This window comes from Mauremys reevesii, linkage group 16, assembly GCF_016161935.1.
Source record: "Mauremys reevesii isolate NIE-2019 linkage group 16, ASM1616193v1, whole genome shotgun sequence".
Classification (NCBI taxonomy): Eukaryota; Metazoa; Chordata; order Testudines; family Geoemydidae; genus Mauremys; species Mauremys reevesii.
In genome coordinates, this window is record NC_052638.1 from 24692184 (window position 1) to 24716449 (window position 24266).

The 24266-nt window shown below is 40.3% G+C and overlaps 1 protein-coding gene across 11 annotated transcripts in view; it reads left to right on the plus strand.

Annotated features, from left to right (window-relative positions):
* Window positions 1–24266, plus strand: part of TDRD12 (tudor domain containing 12) — a 161779-nt gene that overhangs the window by 10197 nt on the left and 127316 nt on the right. For 10 of the 11 annotated variants that reach the window (XM_039503492.1, XM_039503494.1, XM_039503497.1 and 7 more), the window contains 10 exons: window positions 1812–1931; window positions 3096–3151; window positions 6181–6266; window positions 8100–8298; window positions 10380–10459; window positions 12552–12628; window positions 13503–13563; window positions 14959–15063; window positions 20937–21122; window positions 24027–24183. In XM_039503492.1, the coding sequence (XP_039359426.1) occupies window positions 1812–1931; window positions 3096–3151; window positions 6181–6266; window positions 8100–8298; window positions 10380–10459; window positions 12552–12628; window positions 13503–13563; window positions 14959–15063; window positions 20937–21122; window positions 24027–24183 (1127 nt within the window). Of the gene's footprint in view, window positions 1–1811; window positions 1932–3095; window positions 3152–6180; window positions 6267–8082; window positions 8299–10379; window positions 10460–12551; window positions 12629–13502; window positions 13564–14958; window positions 15064–20936; window positions 21123–24026; window positions 24184–24266 lie in introns of those variants that run through there. The other variant, XM_039503501.1, reaches the window with a different exon arrangement.

Below are 24266 nucleotides of genomic sequence, written 5' to 3' on the forward strand. Positions count from 1 at the left end.
ATTGGAGAGAAAAATAAAACAAGATTGCCATTGGCTAACGAGGCAATGTGTCTCCTAGAAAGGATGCATAAAATCAATGTTGTTTTTTTTAAAAGGATTTTTTAAATTTAAATTAGAAAACAGGTTTATGTTTTAAAAAACGTATTTAAAACTAAATTTGAAATTGACAACCTATATGAAGGTGTAAACTTACCGTAACCTATTACAATAATTTAAATAATAAAAATAATATTAAGCACTACTTATTTACTGCCAAGTTTTAAGGAAAGTCAACTGATATGGTAGAATTCACAGACTAAGCACTTGGAAATGGGGTTTGCTAAGTGTTAAACCAGCTTTTGACAGCAGATACTTATGCAGGTGCAAAGAGAATATTTTCTTAATTTCAGTTTGTTCAGCTAGTTCAGTTCAATGACTTGTTCATTCCTCTAGGACAGGGGTGGGCATACTATGGCCCATGGGCCACATTTGGCCCATCAGACATTTTAATCCGGCCCTTGAGCCCCCACTGGGGAGTGGGGTCTGGGGCTTGCTCTGCTCCAGGCAGGGAGTGGGGTCGGGGACTTGCCCCGCTCCACACATGCCATGGCTCCGCACAGCTTCTGGAAGCAGTGGCATGTCCGCCCTCCAGGACCTACGCGTAGGGACAGCCCAGGGGCTCCGAACCCTGTCCCTGCCCCAAGCGCCACCCCCTCAACTCCCATTGTCCGGGAACCTGCCTGCAGACAAGGCAGTGTGAAGTTGCCTGGCAGGGAGGGTTGGATAGGCATAGGGTCCCAGGGGGCCTGTCAGGGGGCAGGGGTTTGGATGGGGTTGGGACTGGGAGCAGGGGGGTTGGATAGGGGGTAGGGTCCCAGGCAGCAGTGAGGGGCGGGGGGGTCCCAGGTGGAGGCAGTTAGGGGACAAGGAGCAGTGGGGGGGCGGGGTTGGATAGGTCTGGGGTTCTGAGGGGCGCAGTCAGGGGGCAAGAAGTGGGAGGGGGTGGATAGGGGGCGGGGGCCAGGCTGTTTAGGGAGGCACAGCCTTCCTTCCCTGGCCTTCTATCCAGTTTTGCAATCCCAATGTGACCCTCGGGCCAAAAAGTTTGCCTACCCTGATCTAAACTATGTTTTGCATTTGGACTTTTTAGTTATTTCCTAAAGAAAAACTGAGTCTCCTTGCTCGGTAACCATTTAAAACATATTGATTTGCAACTAAATATAGCCTTTATACTAAATTTGGTGCTCCTTTTTCCTAACTAGATGGATACGCTACATGTATACACATTTATTTGAGCAATTATATAGCTTAATTTACATTTATTCAGATTCTTAATTTTTACTTCATTATGTTAGAAAATGGTGAATGATAATTTTTGTATTTGTGTGTCAAGCTCTATTTTGAAGGAAATTCAGTTAAAATGCACAAAAACATTTAATTTTTTTAATGAATAAAACTACCATAAATGTGCTGGATACAGAAGAAAAAATATTTACCAAAACATGTTTTGCATTTAAACCTAACTTCTTATTAATCAAAGGAAGTATTATTTGTAGGTTTGTAAACTGAACTGATTATTTTTAGTCACTGTGTCCCTTCAAGATTTTAGAACTAAGATCTTATCCTCTCACACACAGTTGTTATTCTTAGACTGGAAGAAGAAAACAAGATTTCCTGCTTTTTCAACTGCCAATTGGTTTCTTAACACTGTGATGTCAACTGCAGTGGGATGGGACATGGGAGCGCTGCTGTGCCCTAGAATGTGTAGTGAATAGAGTTTTGTATCAGGTTGCTACATCTAATTATGTTTAAAACTTTTTTTCACTGTTAAGCATTCGGGTTGCAGTGGAAGCATTTATGCAACTCCCATATAGAGCGAAAAAGTTTAGACTGTACTGCACAAAGCCAGTCACGTTGCGTATAGATCTCTGTGAAGATGCTGCAGAAATAGTGTAAGTATGGCTTCAGAGAAATACAGTGTACTGTATGCAAAATTAGTAATACATTTTCTACTTAAATGCACAGCTTAATTGTGGAAAAAAAGAAATTAATTTTTATAATCCACCTTTTGATAGTTTTTTTTTTCCTCCTTAGTAGGGTCTTTGGGATTGCTATTGGATTTTGGCATTGCTATATGTCTGTACCACTTGTGCAATGGCTGCTATTTTTTTCGGTTGCAAAGGACTGGATAGGATTCCTTTGTGAGAGAGCTTGTTCTTGAGTAGTAAAAACACTTCAGTTCCTGGTGGCCTTGGGTGTGATCATGTGCCCAAAGCTCTGAATGACTGAAGTAGCACAGGATAAGGTCCCTGCTTAGCAAATGATCAACAGCAGGAAACCAACTCAGTATAAAGTACTAACACAAGGCTGACCCAAGTGGTTTGTTTGGTAGTATTCTGTTTGGTTTGGTTTGGAAGAGGGAATATATGTAACTTAAGTTACATTATATGTGTATCAGGTGTTGTTATGGGCCATCTGTATAGGAAGTAGGAGGTGATAAGGCATTCACAACTTAAATAAGGAGCTATTAAATGGTGTGCTTTTTTATTTTTTTAGACCCTTAAAATATTTTAACAAGGATTCATGTTGCATTAAATTGTGGACTCTGTAGGAGACTTTTGTCACACCTGTTAAACATTATTTCACATGTTTATTTAATTAAAAGTAATTAATGTGCTCTTACAATTTAATTGCCTGTTCTGTTTTTTGGAGACTAACTTTCCTTCAGTTTCTTTGAGGGTATAGACCAACGTGTTTTGTCTTTTACTAATATACAATCAATGGACAGAATTGTGTTCAGCAATTCTAAATCAGTAATGTGCAATTCCTCTTGATGGTAGAGCTGGAAAACGTAGCTGTGATCAACTAGACTGAACTCATGCACAGTGTAGTAAACTTCTTGAAGTATTCCTATTATATTGTATCTAATCTGTTCTTTGTTTTTTCCAGTGATGGTGCTTCCACTGCCATCCTTGGTAGTATGCTATAATTGATTTAGCTGTTAAAATATTTTTCATAATTTCATTCAAGTGTACTACCATATAAAATAGCGTTGTGTGAAAAATCACCTGTTTTATGCTAAAGTGAGATAATTGATCTTGTTTATATCTTTCTAGACCTGCAAAGAGATGGGACAGCGCTGCTATTCAGTACTTCCAAAATCTTCTAAAAGGTAAAGAAAAATACAGTTAAAACCAAGAATGTTGTGGAAATGACACGGAGAAATCAAAATGAACAGCTGGTTAACTTGTTATAGGAAGTGTTACAATTTTGTCCTGTCTGCCTCTCTAGTTGGGCATCAGTCTGTTATAAAAGGACCCGAATCCTGGGCCCTGAATGTTTCTAAGATCTGCTGGAAACTAGGCTGACCGTGTCAGGATTAGTCTGGTTAGTGATTGGTTGCTGTTCCTAGCTCTAGGGGCCTGAGGCATACTCCTGGGTGCAATGCCCGTTTCAACCCCCTTCTTGCGAAGTAGGACCTCATAGTCTGGCTGCCTTAGACCCCAGAACCAGTGCCACAGCCCTCCTGAGCTCCCAGACAGTTAGGCACTTATCCACAACTGGCTATGGGAGCTTTGGTTTCTCAGTTAATCCTTTCAGGGACAACGTGACAGGAAGGCAAGGAACACAGGTTTAGCAAAGCAAGTTCTCAACACACACACTTTACACTTAACAAAGCACATGAGTTACAGATCTCTGGAAAATTAAGACAGTCGTGAATGTTGTCCCCCAGTCTCATCTCATCCCTACTGAGAGTCCTGAAGTCTGGTCTATGTCCTTAGGTCTTGCAGCCCTGTTGGTCTTCCCTTTGTATAGCGTGGTCTGCTTGCATGTGGTGGTGGGCGACCTCTTTCTTAGCAATGCAGCCATCTTTTTAAACTTTCCCATGTGATCCTGGCTGAGGAACTGCAGCCCTTTTATTGAACTCATGGATAGGCTGGTAGTTGAGAGACAGGGTTGATGACCCTTAACAGTTCTCTTGTTAACCCTCTGTTAGGGTGTCCCACACCATAGCATGAGCACACATTGACCAAACTAGGCTGACCGTGTCAGGATTAGTCTGGTTTTCTGCACCACCTTGGTGTCATGTGATGACTCAATTTGGAGATTACAATGCAAAGTGAAGGTCGCAGTGAAGGTTACAATCCAAAATGGTGTTCACAGTGTGACACAGACATATATCCCCAGTCTGTCACTGGAAATAATACAAACCTAGTAATTGATGTGCTAGAAAAAGGCAATAATAAAAGGCTTTCGAGTGTTTTAGGCAATCAGTGGAGATTTTGGTATCTACTAGTATAAATTAGGGCTGTCGATTTAATCGCAGTTAACTCGCACGATTAACGCAAAAAAAAATCTCAATAAAAAATGAGTCGTGATTAATCACACTTTTAATTGCGCTGTTAAACAGTAGAATACCAATTGAAATTTATTACATAGTTTTGGATGCTTTTCTTCATTTTTAAATATATTGATTTGAATTACGACAGAATACAAAGTGTAAAGTGCTCACTTTATATTATTTATTATTACAAATATTCGCATTGTAAAAATGATAAAATAGTGTTTTTCAATTCACCTCATACAAGTACCATAATGCAATATTTTTATCATGAAAGTGCAACTTAAAAAACAAATGTAGATTTTTTTTGTTACATAACTGCACTCAAAAAAACCAAAACAATGTAGAACTTTAGCTACAAGTCCACTCAGTCCAACTTCTTGTTCAGCCAATCGCTAAGACAAACAAGTTTGTTTACATTTAGAGGAGATACTGCTGCTTGCTTCTTATTTACAGCATCACCTGAAAGTGAGACCAGGCATTTACATGGCACTTTTGTAGCTGGCATTGCAAGGAATTTACGTGCCAGATAAACTAAATATTCATATGCCCCTTCATGCTTCCATGTCCCTTGGGATGGTGGTTGAAGCATAAAGGGACATATGAATCTTCAGAGAGGTAGCCGCGTTAGTCTGGTTCTGTAAAAGCAGCAAAGAATCCTGTGGCACCTTATAGACTAACAGACGTTTTGCAGTATGAGCTTTCGTGGGTGAATGCCCACTTCATCGGATGCAAGACGACGAAGTGGGCGTTCACCCACGAAAGCTCATGCTGCAAAACGTCTGTTAGTCTATAAGGTGCCACAGGATTCTTTGCTGCTTTTACATGAATCTTCAGCGCATCTGACACGTAAATATCTTGCAATGCCAACTACAACTGTGCCATGCAAACACCTGGTGTCGCTTTTAGGTAACGTTATAAACAAGAAGTGGGCAGCATTATCTCCTGCAAATGTGAACAAACTTGTTTGTCTGAGGGATTGGCTGAAAAAGAAGTAGGATGGAGTGGACATGCAGACTCTAAAATTTTTCATTGTTTTATTTTTGAGTGCAGTTGTTGTTTTGTACATAATTCTACATTTGTAAGTGCAACTTTCATGTTAAAGAGATTGCACTACATTATTTGTATTAGGTGAATTGAAAAAAAGTTTGTTTTTTACGGTGCAAATATTTGTAATAAAATAATATAAAGTGAGCACTTTACACTTTGTATTCTGTGTTGTAATTGAAATCAATATATTTGAAAATGTAGAAAACATAAAAAATATTTAAATGGTATTCTATTCTTTAACAGTGCGATTAATTTTTTTAATTGCACAATTAATCGCGATTGATATATTTTTTTAATTGCTTGACAGCCCCAGTATAAATAATGGATTAGTTACAGTTGATATACAGTATTGGGCGAAGGCCACTCTGAAGTTACTCAGGCTCTGAAAGGAAGTAAATTACGTGCAATAGCATCCTTGTGGGGAGATAGTTGTGCGTATAATAGAGATGCCTTGAGGGACTAAAACTTCTCTGTTCCAAATTTATAGTACAGATTGTGATCCATCAGTTATCTTATTTGGATACATGGACATATTTCTAATTAGATTTAGTTTACAAAATTAGTATGAAACCAATTAATATATTGCAAAAACATGGCTGCAGTTGGGTATCAACTGACGTTTTTGACTCTGCTACGATATGGCAGTCCTTTAAATACACCTATGTATACGTCTTAATGAAATTGCTTTAATCCTAGTATAGAAAGAAGCAATGACAACATTGGAAGAAATCTATGATGGGGAATTATTTAGGTATTGAATATTTTTCCTCCTTTAATGTTTTTTGGTGCTTCTGTTTTATTACACTTAGGAACCACCCAGATTGAGGCGAAGTTATGTGCTATAGAAGATGACAATTTTGATGTTTATCTTTATGTAACAATAAACGATGAAAAGGTAAAGTATCTCACACTTACAAATCTGTCCATCTGCAGATCTATGCTCATACAGTATTTTGCAAGTCGCTGTGGTCACATTAGTATGTGATCAGTTTATTGAGAATCAAGTGTTTTTAATTCTGGATGAGCTATTGTAAGTCCCTGGTGCTCATAGCTACCTGAAAAGTTTTTAATTCTTTGTTTCAGTGCAAAAATCCTTCAGCCATTTTTGATTTATAGGAGAGTGAATAAAGTGCATTTTTCAGAACTGTAAGAAATACACCTCTACCCCGATATAACGCGACCCAATATAACACGAATTAGGATATAATGCGGTAAAGCAGTGCTCCTTGAGGGCGGGGCTGCGCACTCCGGTGGATCAAAGCAAGTTTGATTTAACGTGGTTTCACCTATAACGCGGTAAGATTTTTTGGCTCCCAAGGACAGCGTTATATCGAGGTAGAGATGTATTTTGTTTATCAGTTATGCCAAAAATGGCTAACTTGGGAAAAACACTTACAGTTTTACATGGAATAGTTTTGAACATATAGCCCCCTTTGTGGTTTTGTGTGTGTAGGGTGGGGAAGGAAATACTTAACTTTTAAATAATTGTTCAAATGAGCATCTGCCTCTTTATGAATCAAAATGCATAGTTTCTGACCTGGCTTGATACTTCATGGGGCTACTACTGAAACAGAGTGCAGGAGGGAAAATTGTAAATGTGTGATTGATATACACAAAGTGTTTCAATGTGATGTCTTTTTGGGAGGCCAAACAGGTTCTTCTAAAATAAAATGTTGGCTCTCTGACTGTTTGCCCATTCTTTAGAAATTTAACCTTTTTTTAGGTACCTTTTGTGCTGCCTTTAGTGCTGGTTTTTTTTAATCATGCTTGTCATTTATCTAGCTGAGAATACTTCTCTCATTAACTTCAATGGGAATTGGAGCTCTCAGTAACTGAGAGAATCAGTCTGCTGCAGTTTAGGTGTCTAAATATGAATGTCAGTATCTGAATTATGTACCCATGTTGGCCTTAAGTACTTTCCATGCTGTCTGTTTTCACTTACTTTAGACTGCTAACCTGTTAAGTTAAGCCACAAACTTGCAATAGCTTTAAGTCCACTGCTTTGCAACAGTAACCCTCTGTGACAAGAGAGGTGAGTTGGCTTTTTGGCAGATTCTCCTGAGTTTGCATATTCTTGCATGTATTCATCATAATATTTGGTTACATTAGTGACTAAAATATATTTTTTACTATTTTGGTTACCAAGGTAAAGCTGAATGAATGAGCTGGATTACATTCCCTCTTGTGCACTTTCAAATAATTGCTTGTTAATTTCCAATTAGTTATGCCTGAGCAATATCATTGAAACCAATGGAGGCTGTGGTAGTAACTAGTGATGACATTTGAAGACAGCAGGGTTGCACAAACATAGTTTGGCCTGCCATTGCTGTTAGTGATGTATGAGAAGGAAAGAAATCAGCTTGACTTTCCAGTCACAATGAGCTTTCAGGGCTCACAGAAGAAAACCATTGTATGTGGACTGAGCACATTTGCTGCAGAATTTAGTGAGTGACAGTAAGCATGAACCCCATAATGTTAATTTTGCAAAGTTAATTTTCAGAGTAGAACTGCACACTAAAGCGCCAACATGCTAACTACTAGAAATGAATTTCCCTTTTTGTTTTGCTGTTAAAAGGATATTCTGCTGAAAATGTCCACAAATAGACCTTGGCTCATTTTCATTGCTATGCTGTGGCATGCAAATCTTTAACTCTATTCCAAATATGCATTGTGAATTTTCAATTGATTACCTCTTTGTACTTCATGTTTAGGAAATGTTGTTTTGTAGGTATGTGTTAATGATGATCTCGTTGCAAAGAACTTTGCTCGTTATGTGATGACCAAAGAAAACACAGTTAATTCTGCCAAAAGTCAAAAGCCGTGGTCCTCATTAAGTCTGAAGTCTTCTCCAGAGAAAGTGATCAGTCCTGCACTTGCTCTTTGGCCAATGTTAATGCAGGGGAAGGTACACAATAATCTTGAAACAAGTGAGTACAATGTATACTTACTCCTTCTGAAGCTCAGTATAGTTTCCAAAAAATGGAGTGGGACGTTAACTCTGCACTATATTGACATAACTTCTGTGTTGGTTGCACTGGGTGACATAATTTCTATTCCAAAAACCACTCTTTTCACCTTAACACAACTCAGTCCCCTTGTTAATTCTAGTGAAATAGTAGCAGTCTTCTAGGTTTAAAAGTTTGCAGGATCTTGTTCCTGAGATCAGGAAATGGGCACTTTGTATCTCTAGTATAATGTGAGGTGTTCAGGTCTCTTTTTAGGCTACATGTGTTTACAGTCCAAAGACACTAGAATCTTCAGGAGCACAAGTAATAGAATGTTATATGAAATACATGCAGGGCCATCTGCTTAAAAAATGTGGAAGCTTGATAATGCACAAAGTTTACATAACAAAAATCCTTGGATAAGTGTCTTCAACAGTAACTGTTTTTCCAACTTCAGCTTTTTCTTTTTGTCCCATTTCTCTGTCTGCCTTACCAGTTTCCAGCTTTTGCTGTCTCTCCCCTTGTCTTCATTACTAGTTTCACTGATTACCTTTGGAGGAGGAAGTCCTGGGACCTTGCTGAATTATATCATAAGTTCGTTCATTCTTTTCTCTGCTCTCCTGAAACCATCACTGTTCAATAATCCTATCTTGTGCTTCTGTTTCTTGCAACTGATCATCACTCTGATTTCTGCGCAAACCTTCTTGTCTTCACTTTTAAGGCCCTTTGTGGCCTGTTGTTGCCAGAAACTGGGACTGGATGACTGGGGATGCATCACTCGATAAATTGCCTTGTTCTCTTCATTCCATGTAAAGCATCTGGTACCAGTCACTGACAGAAGATAGGATATTGGGCTAGATGTACCATTGGTCTGAGCCAGTATGGCCATTCTTATGTCCTACCTCATTTCTTATTCACAGTTGCAATGTTGATTTCTGCTTCAGCTCTCCTAGTCTTGATTGCGCCTAACCATTGATTGCACTGAAATTGTTCACTACTAGTAGTAGCTAAATAACTTTAGAATTTTGTAATATTTTTAAAATAAAGGTTAATATGTTCAAGTATTTATACTGTAAATATTACTATTGGCAATTTTAAGTGAAGGGGAGCTGTGGAAGCTAAGCTCCTATAAATATCAGACCCTCTAGAACAGGGATCAGCAACCTTTGGCACATGGCCCATCAGAGTAATCTGCTGGCGGGCCGTGAGATAGTTTGTTTATGTTGACCGTCAGCAGGCACGGCCCCCTGCAGCTCCCAGTGGCTGCGGTTCACTGTTCCCGGACAATGGGAACTGCAGGAAGTGGCACAGGCCTCAGGGACATGCTGGCCACTGCTTCCAGCAACTCCCATTGGCCGGGAACAACAAACCACAGCCACTGGGAGCTGCGGGGAGCCATGCCTGCGGATGGTCAACGTAAATAAAATGTCTTGCAGCCCACCAGCAGATTACTCTGATGGGTTGTGTGCCAAAGGTTGCAGACCCCTGCTCTAGAGTATATCTACATTGCAATTAAGAACCCGCAGCTGGCCCGTGCCAGCTGACTTGGGTCGTGGGGCTCAGGCTAAGGGGCAGTTTAATTGCAGTGAAGAGATTTGGGCCTGGAATGGAGCCCAGGCTATAGGACTCTGGGAGGTAGGAGGGTCCTAAAGCTCAGGCTGCAGCCCAAGCCTGGATGTCTACACTGCAGTTATACAGCCCCTTAGCTTGAGCCCCGCGAGCCCAAGTAATCTGGCATGGGCCAACCACAGGTTTTTTTATTGCAGTGTAGACATGGTGGTCCAAAATTTTTAAAAGTGCATGCACTGCCCTGTGGATACTATACAAGCTTTAGAAGTATGCCCACTCTTCATAAAAGTAGCTAAATGTCTTTAAGATTTTATACAATTAATTAGGAAATTTTGCTTTTTGAGTTTCTTTATAGCTTTATAGCCCTGTTATAGACCATGTATGGTTTCATATACATATGGTGATTTTTAATAATAAAAACAAAAATATATTTTTGAGAGCTATTATAGTAGCTGTAGTTGTGGTTGTAAAGTATAATCATATGCGTCCTCTAGGTGGTGATGCTTCTAATTCTTTTCTTGAAAAGACATGCAGAAAAATTGCTGCACCTGCTTTTAATGGAACAACCGAGTCTGTAAGTATTGCATGCCATCTTTCAAAAATAACTTGAAATTAAAATTTGCATAAAATGTGTTGATGTTCAGAAGTGCTCTTTAATGTAAAGTTCATTTATTTCCTCTGCAGTTGCTTATATTAGTACTAAATTAAAACCGTGCCAGATAAATTACATAAAATCATAGAAATGTAGCTCTGTAAAGGACCTAGAGTAGTCAAGTCCAGTCCCCTGCTCTGTTGACAGCACCAAGTAAACACCGAGACCATCCCTGGCAGGTGTTAGTCCAACATGTTTTTAAAAAGCCTCCAATGATGGGGATTCCACAAACTCCCTTGGAAGCCTATTCCAGAGTTTAACTACTGCTATAGTTAGTTAGAAATTTTTTCCTAATATCTAACAAAAATCTCCTTTGCTGCAGATTGAACTCATTACCACTTATCCTACTTTCAATGGACATGGAGAACAAGTGATCACTGTCCCCTTTGTAGCTTCCCTTAACATATCTGAAGGTAGTTATCAGGCCCTTCTCAGTCTTCTTTTATCAAGAGTAAACATGCCTAGTATTCTTAACATTTCCTTATAGGTCAGGTATTCTAAACCTTTTACCATTTTGTTGCTTTCCTCTGGACTCTCTCCAATTTGTCCACAGCTTTCCTAAAGTGTGGCACCCAGAATTATACATAGTTTTCCAGCTGAAGCCTCACCAGTGCTGAGTAGGGTGGGACAGTTTACTTCCCTGGTCTTACATATAACTCTTGTTAATACCCTCCAGAATATTAGTCTTTTTTGCAGCTGCATCACATTGTTGACTCATATTCAATTTGTGATCTACTGTAACATCTAGATCCTTTTCAGTAGTACTACTGCCTAACCAGTTATTTCCCATTTTGTAGTTATGCATTTGATTTTCCCTTCTTACGTGAAATACTTTGCACTTATCTTTATTGAATTTCTTCTTGTTGAATCCAGAGCCTTTCTCCAATTTGTCAAGGTTGTTTTGAATTCTAATCCTACCCTCCAAAGTGTTTGCAACTTCTTGCAGCTTGGTGTCATCTGCAAATTTTATAAGCATACTCTCCATTCCATTATAATGAAAATACTGAATGATTTGTAATGTGTAACAGTGAAGAGTACAGCACCTAATACATTATATATAGTAGTAGCTTGAATAATTGCATCTCAAATCAACATTCAAATTTTCCCCAAATCAGAGTTTTTGGAGGGCTGGCTTGCTTGAATCTTCAGCTGTTTTACACTTGTCAAGAGAGGGGTCTCTAGGCTCATAGACTCTGTCACTTGAACTTCTGTTTTGTATGTACATACGCAGTCTGTTTCCCTGTGCATGTGCAGCCATGAAGTTGTAGCACACATTTGAAAATTTGATGTGAAATGGCAGTCAAGGGTAAGGAACAGAGTTAAAAGGGCGCTAATTTATTCTGTCAGAAAAACTTCTTGCTACCCCGATAGGTAGCATATTACAGCACTTCATGCGTAATCAATTTCACTGTTTCTTTATATAGTCAGTCTGTTTCCCTTGTTCTTTTGTGTGGATCTTTCACACAGTATCATGGGGAAATACTTTAAAATAGGATAATTTGATTTTAAAGCCACAAAAATACTCAGGGGATTTGAGGACAGGCATCCCATTTTGTGAAGCCACCTGTACTTTGGGTGAGTATGTCCTTTTAAGGCTGGTGATGGTATGATAACTGATTAATTTCTAGATTATTTGGTGTTTAAGCTTTTTTAACTGCAATAGTGTGAATGTCTAATTTTTTAAAATATCTTCAGTGTTCTGATAATGTTGGTGTGAATTATTAATCTGTTTGCATCTTCTCTTAATTCTGAAACAAATTATTTCTGTTGCTTTTCTTAATCTATTGTCTGTTCTAGTCTTTCAAAAATGTGAAATTAACTTTGTCTTGTCTTACTGTGGCTGTTATTGGTTAATTGCAGCTTTTGTTTTTTTAGCTGGAAGTGCTTGTGGTCTTGCATTAGAAACAAAACCAATCTTATTGTGTAATTTTTCACACGGAATAATGATTTTCTAAAACGCTTTTCCTCAGGGCAGTGACAACATATGTATCTATTTTTTGTCTTGTTTTGTTAGGCTGTCAGAGCAACTGTGGGTTTCTCTTTTAAAGAAAATATAAATATTTCTGCACAGCCTACTGTGCGGGTAAACAGGTATGATTCAAATATTCTTGTCTTTTTTTTCTTAATTAACAGTTTTTGTATGTAACAATAATACAAATCCCAAAGTGTTTTCAGCCAATGTTTTGAGGCCATTAAAAGAGAACTTAGCTTTTTGGGAGATTTGTTGATAGTGGTGGTTCATATTTGGAGTAAAACTAGTGGTTACATTTAAACAGCGAGAATTAGGTGCAGTTTAGCTAGTCAAACATCAACTAAGTGTAAATATTGGCATTTCTCATTTATTAGCTGAATTTTCAGTCTTTTGTAACAAAGGGTTTTTGTATACCTCTGTAAATTCATGCAATAATTTTTATTCTAGTGCCTTAAATGAAAATATAATTAAAAAACAACTATAGGAGATAGAGCCACTTTTTTCATTGTGGTCTTTGTGAAGTATATTTCCCCCCTTATTCCTTTTAAATACATAGCAAGTGCATGAAAAGAAAGCTAAATGAGTGAAATTGGCAGTTGAAGCCAGACTCGGTCAGTTGTTTCCCTTTTTGAAATTTCAAAACCCCTTTTTCTTGGATTAAGTTTGATTTAGTTCTCTCTATCCTGAGAAATTAGCTATTGAGATTTGAGTGATGGTTCCCTTAACTGATTGTTATAGATCAAAGGCAAGTATTAAATTCTGAACATCTTGATTTATTATTAACAACAGTTTCTGTTTTCTTGTGAATTTCTGCAGCTCTTTAAAGGGAATCTAAAGTCTTTGCATACATGCTAGACATTTGAAATATTTCACAGCATACTAATGTGTATATATACTAATTTCAAGTGAAGTTAAAAACTGGTTGTGATGGTGTTTGGAAAAGGACATCACTGTTTCATACGTGTTGGATTTAATACTTGAACGCTTTTTCAGGCTCCTGCAGTTTTTGAATCCTGATCCTTTGAAAACTGATAATATTAATTATGAACAGCAGGTACTTCTAAAACTTAACTTCATATTTTTATTGTATAAACTTCACTACTAAGCTCTTTATGGCCTTGTAATTGTACATTATTTGTTCTCAAATGAGTCCTATTTTAAAATATATTAAATACTTTCTTATAAAAAGTTTAATAGGACACAAGAATGGCTTTATCATTAGACAAGATATGTATAATCATGCCCTCATATTCAGAACCCTAATTGTTAGCATTTATCCTGGCATTCATACTGTTTTCTGTGTAATTGAAATGTGATAATCTTTTATAATTGTGTAGATTTGCTCTAGGTAGATGTGATTCAGATAGACTTATGGGAGCAACTTCTGGAATTCACATATGCTTTTTTGGTTATTTTATATCTGAAAAAAAATTACATGTGCAGACATTTTACGTATATTCCAAAGAGCATAATTTTTAGCCAAAGTTTGTCTTAAAAATTAATCTTAGTTCATCATTCTAAAATATACTGAATTTTTAGAGTTTTCTATTTGAATATCAACTTTTAATGACTAAGGATTGTTACTTTAGGACGTTTCAGCAAAGAATTCACTGGTGCTTACCTGGAGACAAGATGGTAAAACTTTTTGTATCAGAGTTCTTGTAAATCCCATTTCAAAGTGGGAGAGCAAGTTGATCTGTACCCTAGAGTGTCATCTTAAATAAAATATTTTTAAAAGTACAGTCCCCTAGGCTATTAGTGGCAGTTGTATTTGAATGGACAACATGGGGGCTGTCCATTAACTGCTCTGTCAGATTTGTGCTCAGATGTTGTTCCTGTAAACCATAACTAAGAGCAGCCAGAATCTGTGTAGTGGATGGGAGAAGAAAATGAGATATTTCCAGTTAAGAGGAAGAAATCTTCATTTTCGTTAGGAAAACAAACAAGGAGACTTCGTTTGTTAGCCTAGATTTTTAATATGTTGACAACTTTTTTGTTTTTGTTTTTAGTTCACAATCTAACAAAAACAATCATGCAAGGTCACTGAGTCTACATGGTTTAATAAAGGTGTGCAGATTTTTGGCAAATTATTAAAAAAAAAATAGGATTTTCAAAAATTGCCTCTGCACATTCCCATTTTCATTATGCATGCCATTATCTCTCAGCTTTGAAACCATATAGAAATGAAATGCCCATTGGGGTAATGCAACTATTCAGCAGAACATTTAAGTCTGAGCGCATGAAAAATGTATGCAGAGTCCCACTTTCTTTGGTGAGCTATACTAGTGGGAATAGGCAGAAGCACTTAAACTGGCAAGTAGCTTTTCTTACTCGTAATCCCTTTCCTTAAAATTTACTCTTTGGCCACTTTAGTGGGGTAGCATAGGAAATAACTTTTTAGTACATATTTTTTTTGTTAGTGTTTTCTAAATGATGTGTGTACTTTCAGGAGTTTCAAAAGATCAATACAGAACAACCTCCCATTGTTCTCAGCAACAAAATAGAGCCATGTTCAGTTCTTGAAACAACACCACTTTTGGTAGATCTGAAAAAGGTAATATTAACATTTATTGTTTGATACCCTGAATGTATTAAAGGATGGTTCTGATGCCCCAGCACACTCCTCAAATATTAAAGGACTCCATTTTTTTTAAAGAGGGGCAGGAGTGAACAGCAAGTGTGTTCATTTAAAAAAAAAGTAATACTTCTTTGAGACTCAGTTCTCAAATTTCCAGCCCCTGCCTCTATTTCTTGGTGGAGGCGAGAGCTTGGAGATTGCTTATTTTATGATACAGATGGAAGAAACAGAGAATTGCTCAGACAATGAACTGGGAGAACCTCCCAGCCTCTTTGGGAACCTCTGTATGGGAAAAGGGTATTCGCCTATATGTGTCTCATACAAGAGGCATACAGGGGAATACATCTGTATGTATTCCTTGTGATTAACATAGTTTCCCAGGAATCTGGCTCTCCGTTTTGGGGGCCAAAACCAGCAATAAGCAGGAGATGGATGGGGGAAGGTGGTGATGACAGTAGTGTCTTTTTTCTCAGAATTTAGAATGGGAGAGGATGGAATCTTTTATTACCTGAGTGCCTTAGCTACTACTTTTAACACAGAGATCCTTCATTTCATGGCTTCCATTTTCACTTCATCCACTGATTACTTCAGGGTAATTTTGAATGTGTTCAGGTGAGATTCAGATCCCGTTATTGAGGATATTATCTCAACAAATCCTTCAATGACTGGATGTTAAGGGTCAGTTTGGTTTTTTTTGTGAAGTGGACAAAAGCTATTAAATACACCCAGTTTATTATTTCATTCAACACCAACTATATCCAAGAGAAGTATATGGAGCTGTTTGAATTTTTCATAGCAGGTCAGTCTCCTCACTGATTTTACTTTGGCTTATTTGATCAGAAGGATCTCATTGTTGGCAGCTGGCCTCAGAATGGTTCCTGAGCAGTGGTTCTTCAAGTAATGTCCCCATGGATGCTACGCTTGCAGGTGTGGCAGCACCTGGGATTGAATATCTTCATCAACAATGCCCGTTGGACCACACATATGCACCTCCCCCTCTTGCACTGTAAGCGGGACGTGTATATAACACTGTACAGTCCGACCGCCCTCAGTTCCTTCTCTGCCGCCTTTGGTCTGGGATGGAATCCACAGCAGGGTCCGCTTCTCCTGTTCCCTCAGTAGCTAGTGCCTTACCTGTTAGTTGTAGCGTAGTTAGTGCTGCTTCTTCTCCTTTCTTCAATCTAAAAAAACCCATTTTTTTGTTTTAACTTTACCTTTACAGCTATTTCAGTAGCTTAGGTTTTCATTTTCCCACCCTTCCAGGCCAGGAAGCTTTGTTCCCTCACCCTTATGTCCAGATGCCGAGGGTATAAGAGGTATGCCCCTCTGGGGCCGCTTTCTTGGGAATGGACAGCAACCCACAGTGTATTTGCTGTCTGGGAGAGAGACATGTCCCACAAAAGTGTCCCAATGCCATGGCATAACAGCCAGAGCCAGAAAAGATTGAGACATTTGGTTAAAATTTCTCCTCATGGAGAAATCACTGTGACCTGCATCGGACCCAGACCCAGACTCCGCTCCTGTGAGGCCCTCACACTCTGCCAGGTCGTCTGCTGATCCTCATTCCCCATGTCTCTTGAAGAGAAGTCATCTCTTCTGACAAGAAGAAATGGGCTTCCTCCTCACACTCGGAGGCACAGTCTGCAAGAACACCATCCTCTGCAAGGTCAGTTGCCTCAGCATCCTCTGACAGGGGACATAGATCCAGGGCCTGTACAAGTACTTCCTGTACTGGAAAGAAGAAATGGTCTAAAGACCCTAACCAAGCAGACCTACAGCCCTCGGCACTGTCTCAGCTCTGGAGACTGAGACAGGCCAGCTTCAGGAGCTATGGCACTGGTAAAATTGCTGGCACTGGCATCCTTTTCGACACTGATGAAGCCCTCAGTACCATTGAAACTGTTAGTACCCACCAAGTCATTAGTGCTGGCCAAGTCTCTTGCTCCATCTAATGACTCTTCAATGGAACACATTCCTCCTTCGGCACCAAGACTTACACCAGCACCAGTGATGTTTTTTTCCCCTCCACAAGACTTCAGATACCTAAAGACCTGCTGGTATCTGACACTCCTGAATCACCTATCCTCAGATATGACCTCCTCCCTCTTCCAACCTTCCCTCCAGTCTCATGATACTCCTTTTTTTTCTCCCCTGAGGATGGCACCTCCCTTCACCAGCGATAAGGAGGAAGAGGAGGGTTCCATCACACCCTTGTCTATCATACAAGTTCCACCTCCTCATCCTCACTATGCACAATCTACATCTGGTCCACAATCTTGGTACAGACCACCATGGATGCATCCACATGTTCCACTCCCCCCACAGTGGCTATATTGGGACCCTGGGACCATGTACAGGGCACAGTTCAGGGAACCTCCCATGGAGCAAAGCTGGAGATATACACTTCTTCATCGATGTCTCACCCTCCGGAGGCTGAACCTCTGCTGGTACCGACTGAGGAGAAGGGACAGGAGGAGGAAGCTCCACCAACATAACATTTATTTTCCTCTTCCCATCATGAGGCTACCATGCCTCCACCTCCTATAATTGCAGACAACTTCATACATTTTCAGGAGTTAATCCACAGGGTTGCAGATTGCCTGCATATTCCTTTGGAGGAAGTCAAGGATCATCAGCATAAGCTGCTTGATATTCTGCACACATCCTCTTCTTCCAAGATTGCACTATCGATCAGTGAGGCTCTTTTCAACCCCACGAAAGTGCTCTTGTGGACCCTGGCGTCCATTCTTCTGACTTGCAAACACTCTGACAAAAAATGCTGCATTCCGGCGAAAGATGCAGAATTTCTATTCTCGTGCCCCACCCCAAGTTCTCTAGTCAATGCAGTGCAAGAGAGAGACCTCAAAACCAAACCCATTCTAACCATCCGGACAGAGATTGGAAACACTTAGACTTATTTGGATGCAAGGCATGTTCATCAGTCACCCTCCAATTTCAAATTTCAAACTACAAGGCTCTGATGGCTAAATACAGCTACTTAAACTACTCCAAGTTGGAGGAGCTTTGTTGTGACCTTCCAAAGGCCAAGAAAGAGCAGTTTCAGACCCTAATATCCGAGGGACACCTCCTAGCCCGTACAGCCCTATAGCCTCGTTAGACTCTGCAGATACCGCCACCCACTCCATCGCAACTGCTGTGGTCATGAGATGTGCATCTTGGCTTTCCTAAGGAGGTACAAACCACTGTGGAAGACTTAACCTTTGAAGGCCAAAAACTATTCTTGGAGCACACGGACGATTCCCTGAACTCCCTTGAAGACTCCTGAGCTACTCCGTGCTCTCTCAGCATCTACATGTCAGCGCTAAAGAGATGCTCAGGGAAATATCCTCTCCCTCCACAATCCCGACCACCGCAGTATATGCCTTAACAGCACTGTGACATCCAGCGCTGAAAAAACAAAGAGCTCACTTCGAACGTAGACAGCCTACTCGTTGGGGCTACCTCTCACGGGTCCCCACCAAAGCAACAATTTTGTATGGTTGAGACCCCAAGAAGCCTCCCATTCTTCCACTCATTCCAACTATCTTTGACATCACACCAGTTTGGCAACTGACTAGCTCTGTGTTGCCATCATGGAGACTAGTCACCTCAGACAAGTGGGTTCTAGAGATAGTCAAGGGAAGGATACTCCATCCCCTTCCTGTCTGTCCCGCCCCACCATCCTCTTCCCTCTTTAGGGACCCCTCTCACAAACTCATTCTACAGGGAGAAATAAATCATCTATAACTGGGAGCCATAGACCCAGTCCTTTTTAAACACAGGAGACAGGATTTCTACTCCCATTACTTTTAGATCCAGAAGAAATCCGGTAGCTGATGACCCATCTTGGACCTTGGCAATTTAAGCAAATTTGTCAAACTGCAACGTTTCAAGATGATTACCCTCTCCACTATTATCCCAGCACTGGAACAGGGGGACTGGTTTTTGGCCTTCAGCCTCCAAGACGAATTCTTTCATATGACAGTACACCCCAGCCATAAGGGATTTCTCTGATTCATCATAGATGATCACCACTACCAGTATAAGGTACTGCCTTTTGGACAGTTGACAGTCCCTTTGGTGTTCTCTTGCAGTAGTCACTGCCTATCTAAAGATCATAATGCTTTGTTTCCTTACATATTTGGATGTTTGTCTCCTCCAGGCCCCATACAAGACCGACGCTCTCTGAGCTGTCTGCATAACAATGGACCTGTTTATGAAACTAGGCCTCCTTGTGAACCTAAAAAAGTCCACTTCAATGCTGGTACAACACCTGGAATTCATCAGCACACAATTGGATGCCATACAAGCCAGAATCGTCCTACCACTCACAGATTCTCAGCTGTAGTAGAGATGGTGTCTTCCAGAATATGTCTTCAACTTCTAGGCCACATGACACGCACACAGTCGTTAGGAGGTTTTTTCGCTAGCAGCACCTGTCAGGTGGCTGTGGAACCTCCTGGAGTGGTGCCTTCCTGGCAGTGAATATAGGTCCCTGCCGACTCACCACCACCTCAGTTCCTTCTTGCTGGTTACTCTGATAGAGGGGAAGGCGGGTGGGTTTGGAATGGACATGAGCAACACATCTCGAAGAACAACAGTTACAAGAAGGTGAGTAACCATTTTTTTACACCCACATCCAAGATTTTTACCCAAGATTCCATCATCTTTCCATCTCAATCAACCAATGCACCTTTCTTGCTTCTTCCTAAAGCCTCACAGTAACCAACAGCAGGCAACTGTACACACCTTAGACCTGAGACGAGCATTAGCAGTCTACTTAGACAAGACTAAACCTTTCTGAAAATCACCACGATTATTCCTCTCAACCACCAAAAGATCTAGAGGCACCTCTGTCTCTAAACAATGCCTTTCCAAGTGGATCCCGCAATGTATACATTTATATTACAAACTCCACAATAGCCTTCTACTGCAATTAGAATACATTTCACACATTCACGATCCCCCTCCAATAGCTTTTCTCAATGTCTCCATTGCTGACATTTGCAAAGCTGACACATGGGCATCAACAGACACTTTTGCCCGTCCCTACACTATTACACATGATACCACAGCAGACACTCTCCTAGGACCTACTGTCTTTTCATTGGCAGTAAGTGTTGCTCTGAAGCCCTAGTCTTCCATTTGGGGCACTGCTTTCTAGTCACCTACAAGTGGAGCACCCATAGGGACATAACTTGAAGAAGAAGAGAAGGTTACTCATCCTGTGCAGTAGCTGAGGTTCTTTTGAGATGTGTGTCCCTATGAGTGTTCCACTACCTGCCCTCCTACACTCTGTGTTGGAGCTGAAAATGTACGCTGTACGGCAGAGAAGGAATTGGGGGCAGTCGGGCTGCACAGGGCTATATATATGCCCTGCTCGTAGCGCGAGAATGGCATGGTGCACATGTGTGGCCCAGTGGGCATTGCTGATGAAGATCTCTGATCCCAGGCGCAGAGTGCGCTGCCGCACCCACAAGTCGAGTACTTAGAAGAGAAATGTCAGTCATTCCATCATGTGTAATCTGTTTGCTTGACATTTTATTTACATTATAGTTACTGTATATGTGGGTCTAAGAAATCATGATTGAAGGATCCTGCTGGTGTATTATTGGGGGCAATAAGTGACCCAAAAGTGGAGGTAAAATTACAGTGAAACAAGCTTTCACCACAAAAGTTAAATATGTTAATATGTTGACCTAAGAAAAATACATGTTGCATTTGTTCCTTCCTTCCTTCCTTTCAAGATATTTCAGATCTTTACATCTGTTTCTTTAAGAATACATTCAAAATTAAGCATTTAAATGCCCACAATGTTTTTGACATAACACTTTTCATTTTTTTTGTAGGAGCTTCTCCGAAATAAATTTCTAGGTCCTAATCTCACGGAATCTTACTGTTGGCCACCAATAGCTCGTGGATGTGACTCAGTTGTCATTTCTCATCATGGAAATGATCCTCTTTTGTATATTCCACCAGTTCTTACATTTTTACAATCAGGAAGCTGCTACAAGTCACTGCCAACTAGGAATGGGGTAAGTAAAACAAAAAATGTTTATTTTACAAGACAGTGCCATTTTTTTCTAATTTAAAGTGTAAATGAGTTTCATTTGAAAATATGCTCACATTAGGAGTATAAAACCTAGACAACTCAGGAATAATTTGTAACGCAAAGGCAGTTGAAATATGCCTCAAACTCGTATTTTTCAAAAAATTGGTGATTACATCTATGTAATGGGTCTAAACACATCTGAGACAGATTAAACAAGATGTATAAGATTATATCCCTATCCAGCTCATTAACAACTTTTATAAAATGTTTTTTCTTTATATTTCATTACGTAATACCATATATACTCGTTCATAAGTTTAATTTTTTTAGTAAAAAGGGGAAGCACCAGAGAAGGGGGTCAGCTTATGAACGGGTATAGAGAAGGAGAGGTGGGACACAGCTCCTTCCCGCAACAGAGGGAGCAAGGAGAGGCAGCACAGCCAGAAGGGAAGAGGCGGGGCCAGAGTCTCTCCACTTCTGGCCACACTGCTCTCCCCCGAGCCTCTGAAGCAGCTGCAGCTCGGGGGCTGGCAGGCTGCAGCTGTGCCGCTCAGCCCAGCCCCCCCCAGAGCAGGCTGTGGCCACGCCGCTGGAGCATGCTGCAGCCGCATTGCCCGGTCTGGCCCGGTGGAGCAGGCTGCGGCTGCGTTGCCCAGCGTGCCGGAGCAGTTCCAGCCATATCAGAGACATCCTCCTCTGGCCCTCCCCAGATAAGGTGGGAAGGGATGGGATGGGGAGAGTGTGATGGTCATGTGTGGGGTGGTCACAGTGGTTACTCCCCCGACTCCCAGCTTCTCCCCCCCAAAAAAATTCCTCACCAGTTGCTGTCCCGGCCCGTCAGGGTAAGCAGCTGGCTCACCAGGACACTTTGTTTACTTAGATTTACCTCTGTGCCTGCGGACGCTTGAGGTAAACAAACTATCTCAGCCCGCCAGCGGCTTATCCTGATGGCCTGGGAGCCAAAGTTTGCTGACTCCTGAATTATAGGGTTGGTTTATGAATGGGTTATAAAAATTTTCCATTTTTGCTTATCCATCTTGAGGGGGTCAGCTTATAAACGAACTGGCTTATGAGTGAGTATATACAATAAGTAAAAAGGTGATATTCCTAGTTGGATAAAATATTTTAAGTATCTAAATTTCCCCTGCAGTTTCATTGGATAAGATATTCTTTGAAGTAGTGTCCATGTGGGTGCTCCATATCAGGTTTGCATGTGCTCCATGCACCTTTTGGTTATGCACACCTAAAGTGGCGTATCCATAGGGAACACCTCTCAAAAGAATTCCAGTTACTGCACAAAGTAAGTTAGTTTCTTTTTTTCCCTGTGCTTACCTGTTGTGTAACTGTTGCTATATGCTGTTAAATGCTCCTAGATTTCACTCTAAAGGTAGCTGAATTTCAGTGGTAGATTATAAATGCTGTCTGTACTTTGGGTATTTTGTATAGAGCGCTTTGGGATCCTTCAAGAAAGGTTTTTATGATTACTGAAAGGTTCTGCATTGCAGTATTTAGATAGGTAATGTTGGTTCTCCGAGATGTACTGTGACTGTGCAGAAGAGATTTATTTCTGTTATGCCACTTCATTGATATGAAAAGGGCCAAACTTTGTAATGGTGGCAGAAGTGGAGACACTATTATAGAGCCTCACTGGGTCTGGTACTCACTGTTTAGGAATTAAATAGCTTATATGTAAAATGTAGATGGGGAAGAGATGGAAAGAAACCATCTGTGGGTAGCGCTCCTATACTGAGGGAGTGACTTTCTGAATGAACTGTGTGGTTGTGGACCCTCACAAGAAGGGTTAGTCCTCCATCACTTTCTTTTCATCTGATGGGAAATCTACATAAAAATATCACAGGGAATAAAGGGGAGCGAGGACCAACTGGGATCTCTTCTGTCTCTTTGTCTGGTGCTAATGTGGGATTGTGTTCTACCTTTTCACATGAGGACTTTTGAATGTTTAAGATACGATTGGATGGGTGGCAGAACCTCTTGATCTGAAACTCACAGTGCTACAGTAGAAGTTCTCTAGAGTTGTTGAGTTTTGTACGTCCTGAATTCAGCCTTTGAAAAAGTCTGTGCCTTATTTGGGCCTTTGAAGCACAGAAGCCGGGATCTGAATTAACCACATTTATTGTCACGTCAGCGTGGACCTGTATGTGGAGCAAAGCCATTGCCCGGAGCCCCCTATTCTTGGGCTCTGGACACATCTTTGGCCGACACAGGCTAGATGTTAGTAGAATAGCTTAGCAAGGCAACCAGTTAGAAGTTCTTTCCCACATTCACTAATCACTGAAAACTGAGTTCCTGATTTTGCATGTTGATTGGTCATTTAGGGCCAAACTTCCAAAAGGTTGGGTACATGGAAACATGCACACACAATTCAAGCCCTATCACCTGCATGCACACAGAGGATAAGGGTTTTTTTAATATCTAAATATTATGTACATGTGCAGGGGATAACATTTCTTAAGTGTTTGCACAGAAGTTTGTGTTTGTAGAAATGAAGGATGCATTTCGGCCCATTTGAAAATCTGAGCTATGTGTGTAGTACAGTAGTCAAGTAACCATGATTTGACCATGCATATCTATTGCTTGTTGCTTATTCTATGGAATTGTGCTTCTTGTTCTGCTCTAGTTAGCCTTTCCTCTAATCCTCCATCCCTCTGGGACCTACACTATCTGCATGTAACAATTTGAGAGAACCTACTATACTGAAAAGCGTAATTTACAATTTTAGAAAAATCACTCGTATTGCAAATTTTATTCTTGCCTTACAAGACTTACTCCTGATCTTATATCCTCTAGCATTCTAAACTTTTCTAGTCCTAAACTGGGAAATTGTGTGAACTAATGTATCTCTTTTGTTGTGTGTGTGTATATACAGCCAATAGCATTAATCATATGTCCTGGGTGGAGGAAAGCACAACTTGTTTTTGAATTATTGGAAGAATATGGCAGATGCTCCAGGCCGCTTCATCCAATGTTGGTATTATTAGGAGTGAATAAAGAAGAAGCCAAAAATGTGAAACTTCAACGAGGATGTAAGTATTTTTTACTGCTTATTTATGCTGTGAAATGATAGGGGTTAGCTTAAATTTACAGTGGTTTTTACGCTTCATGTTAT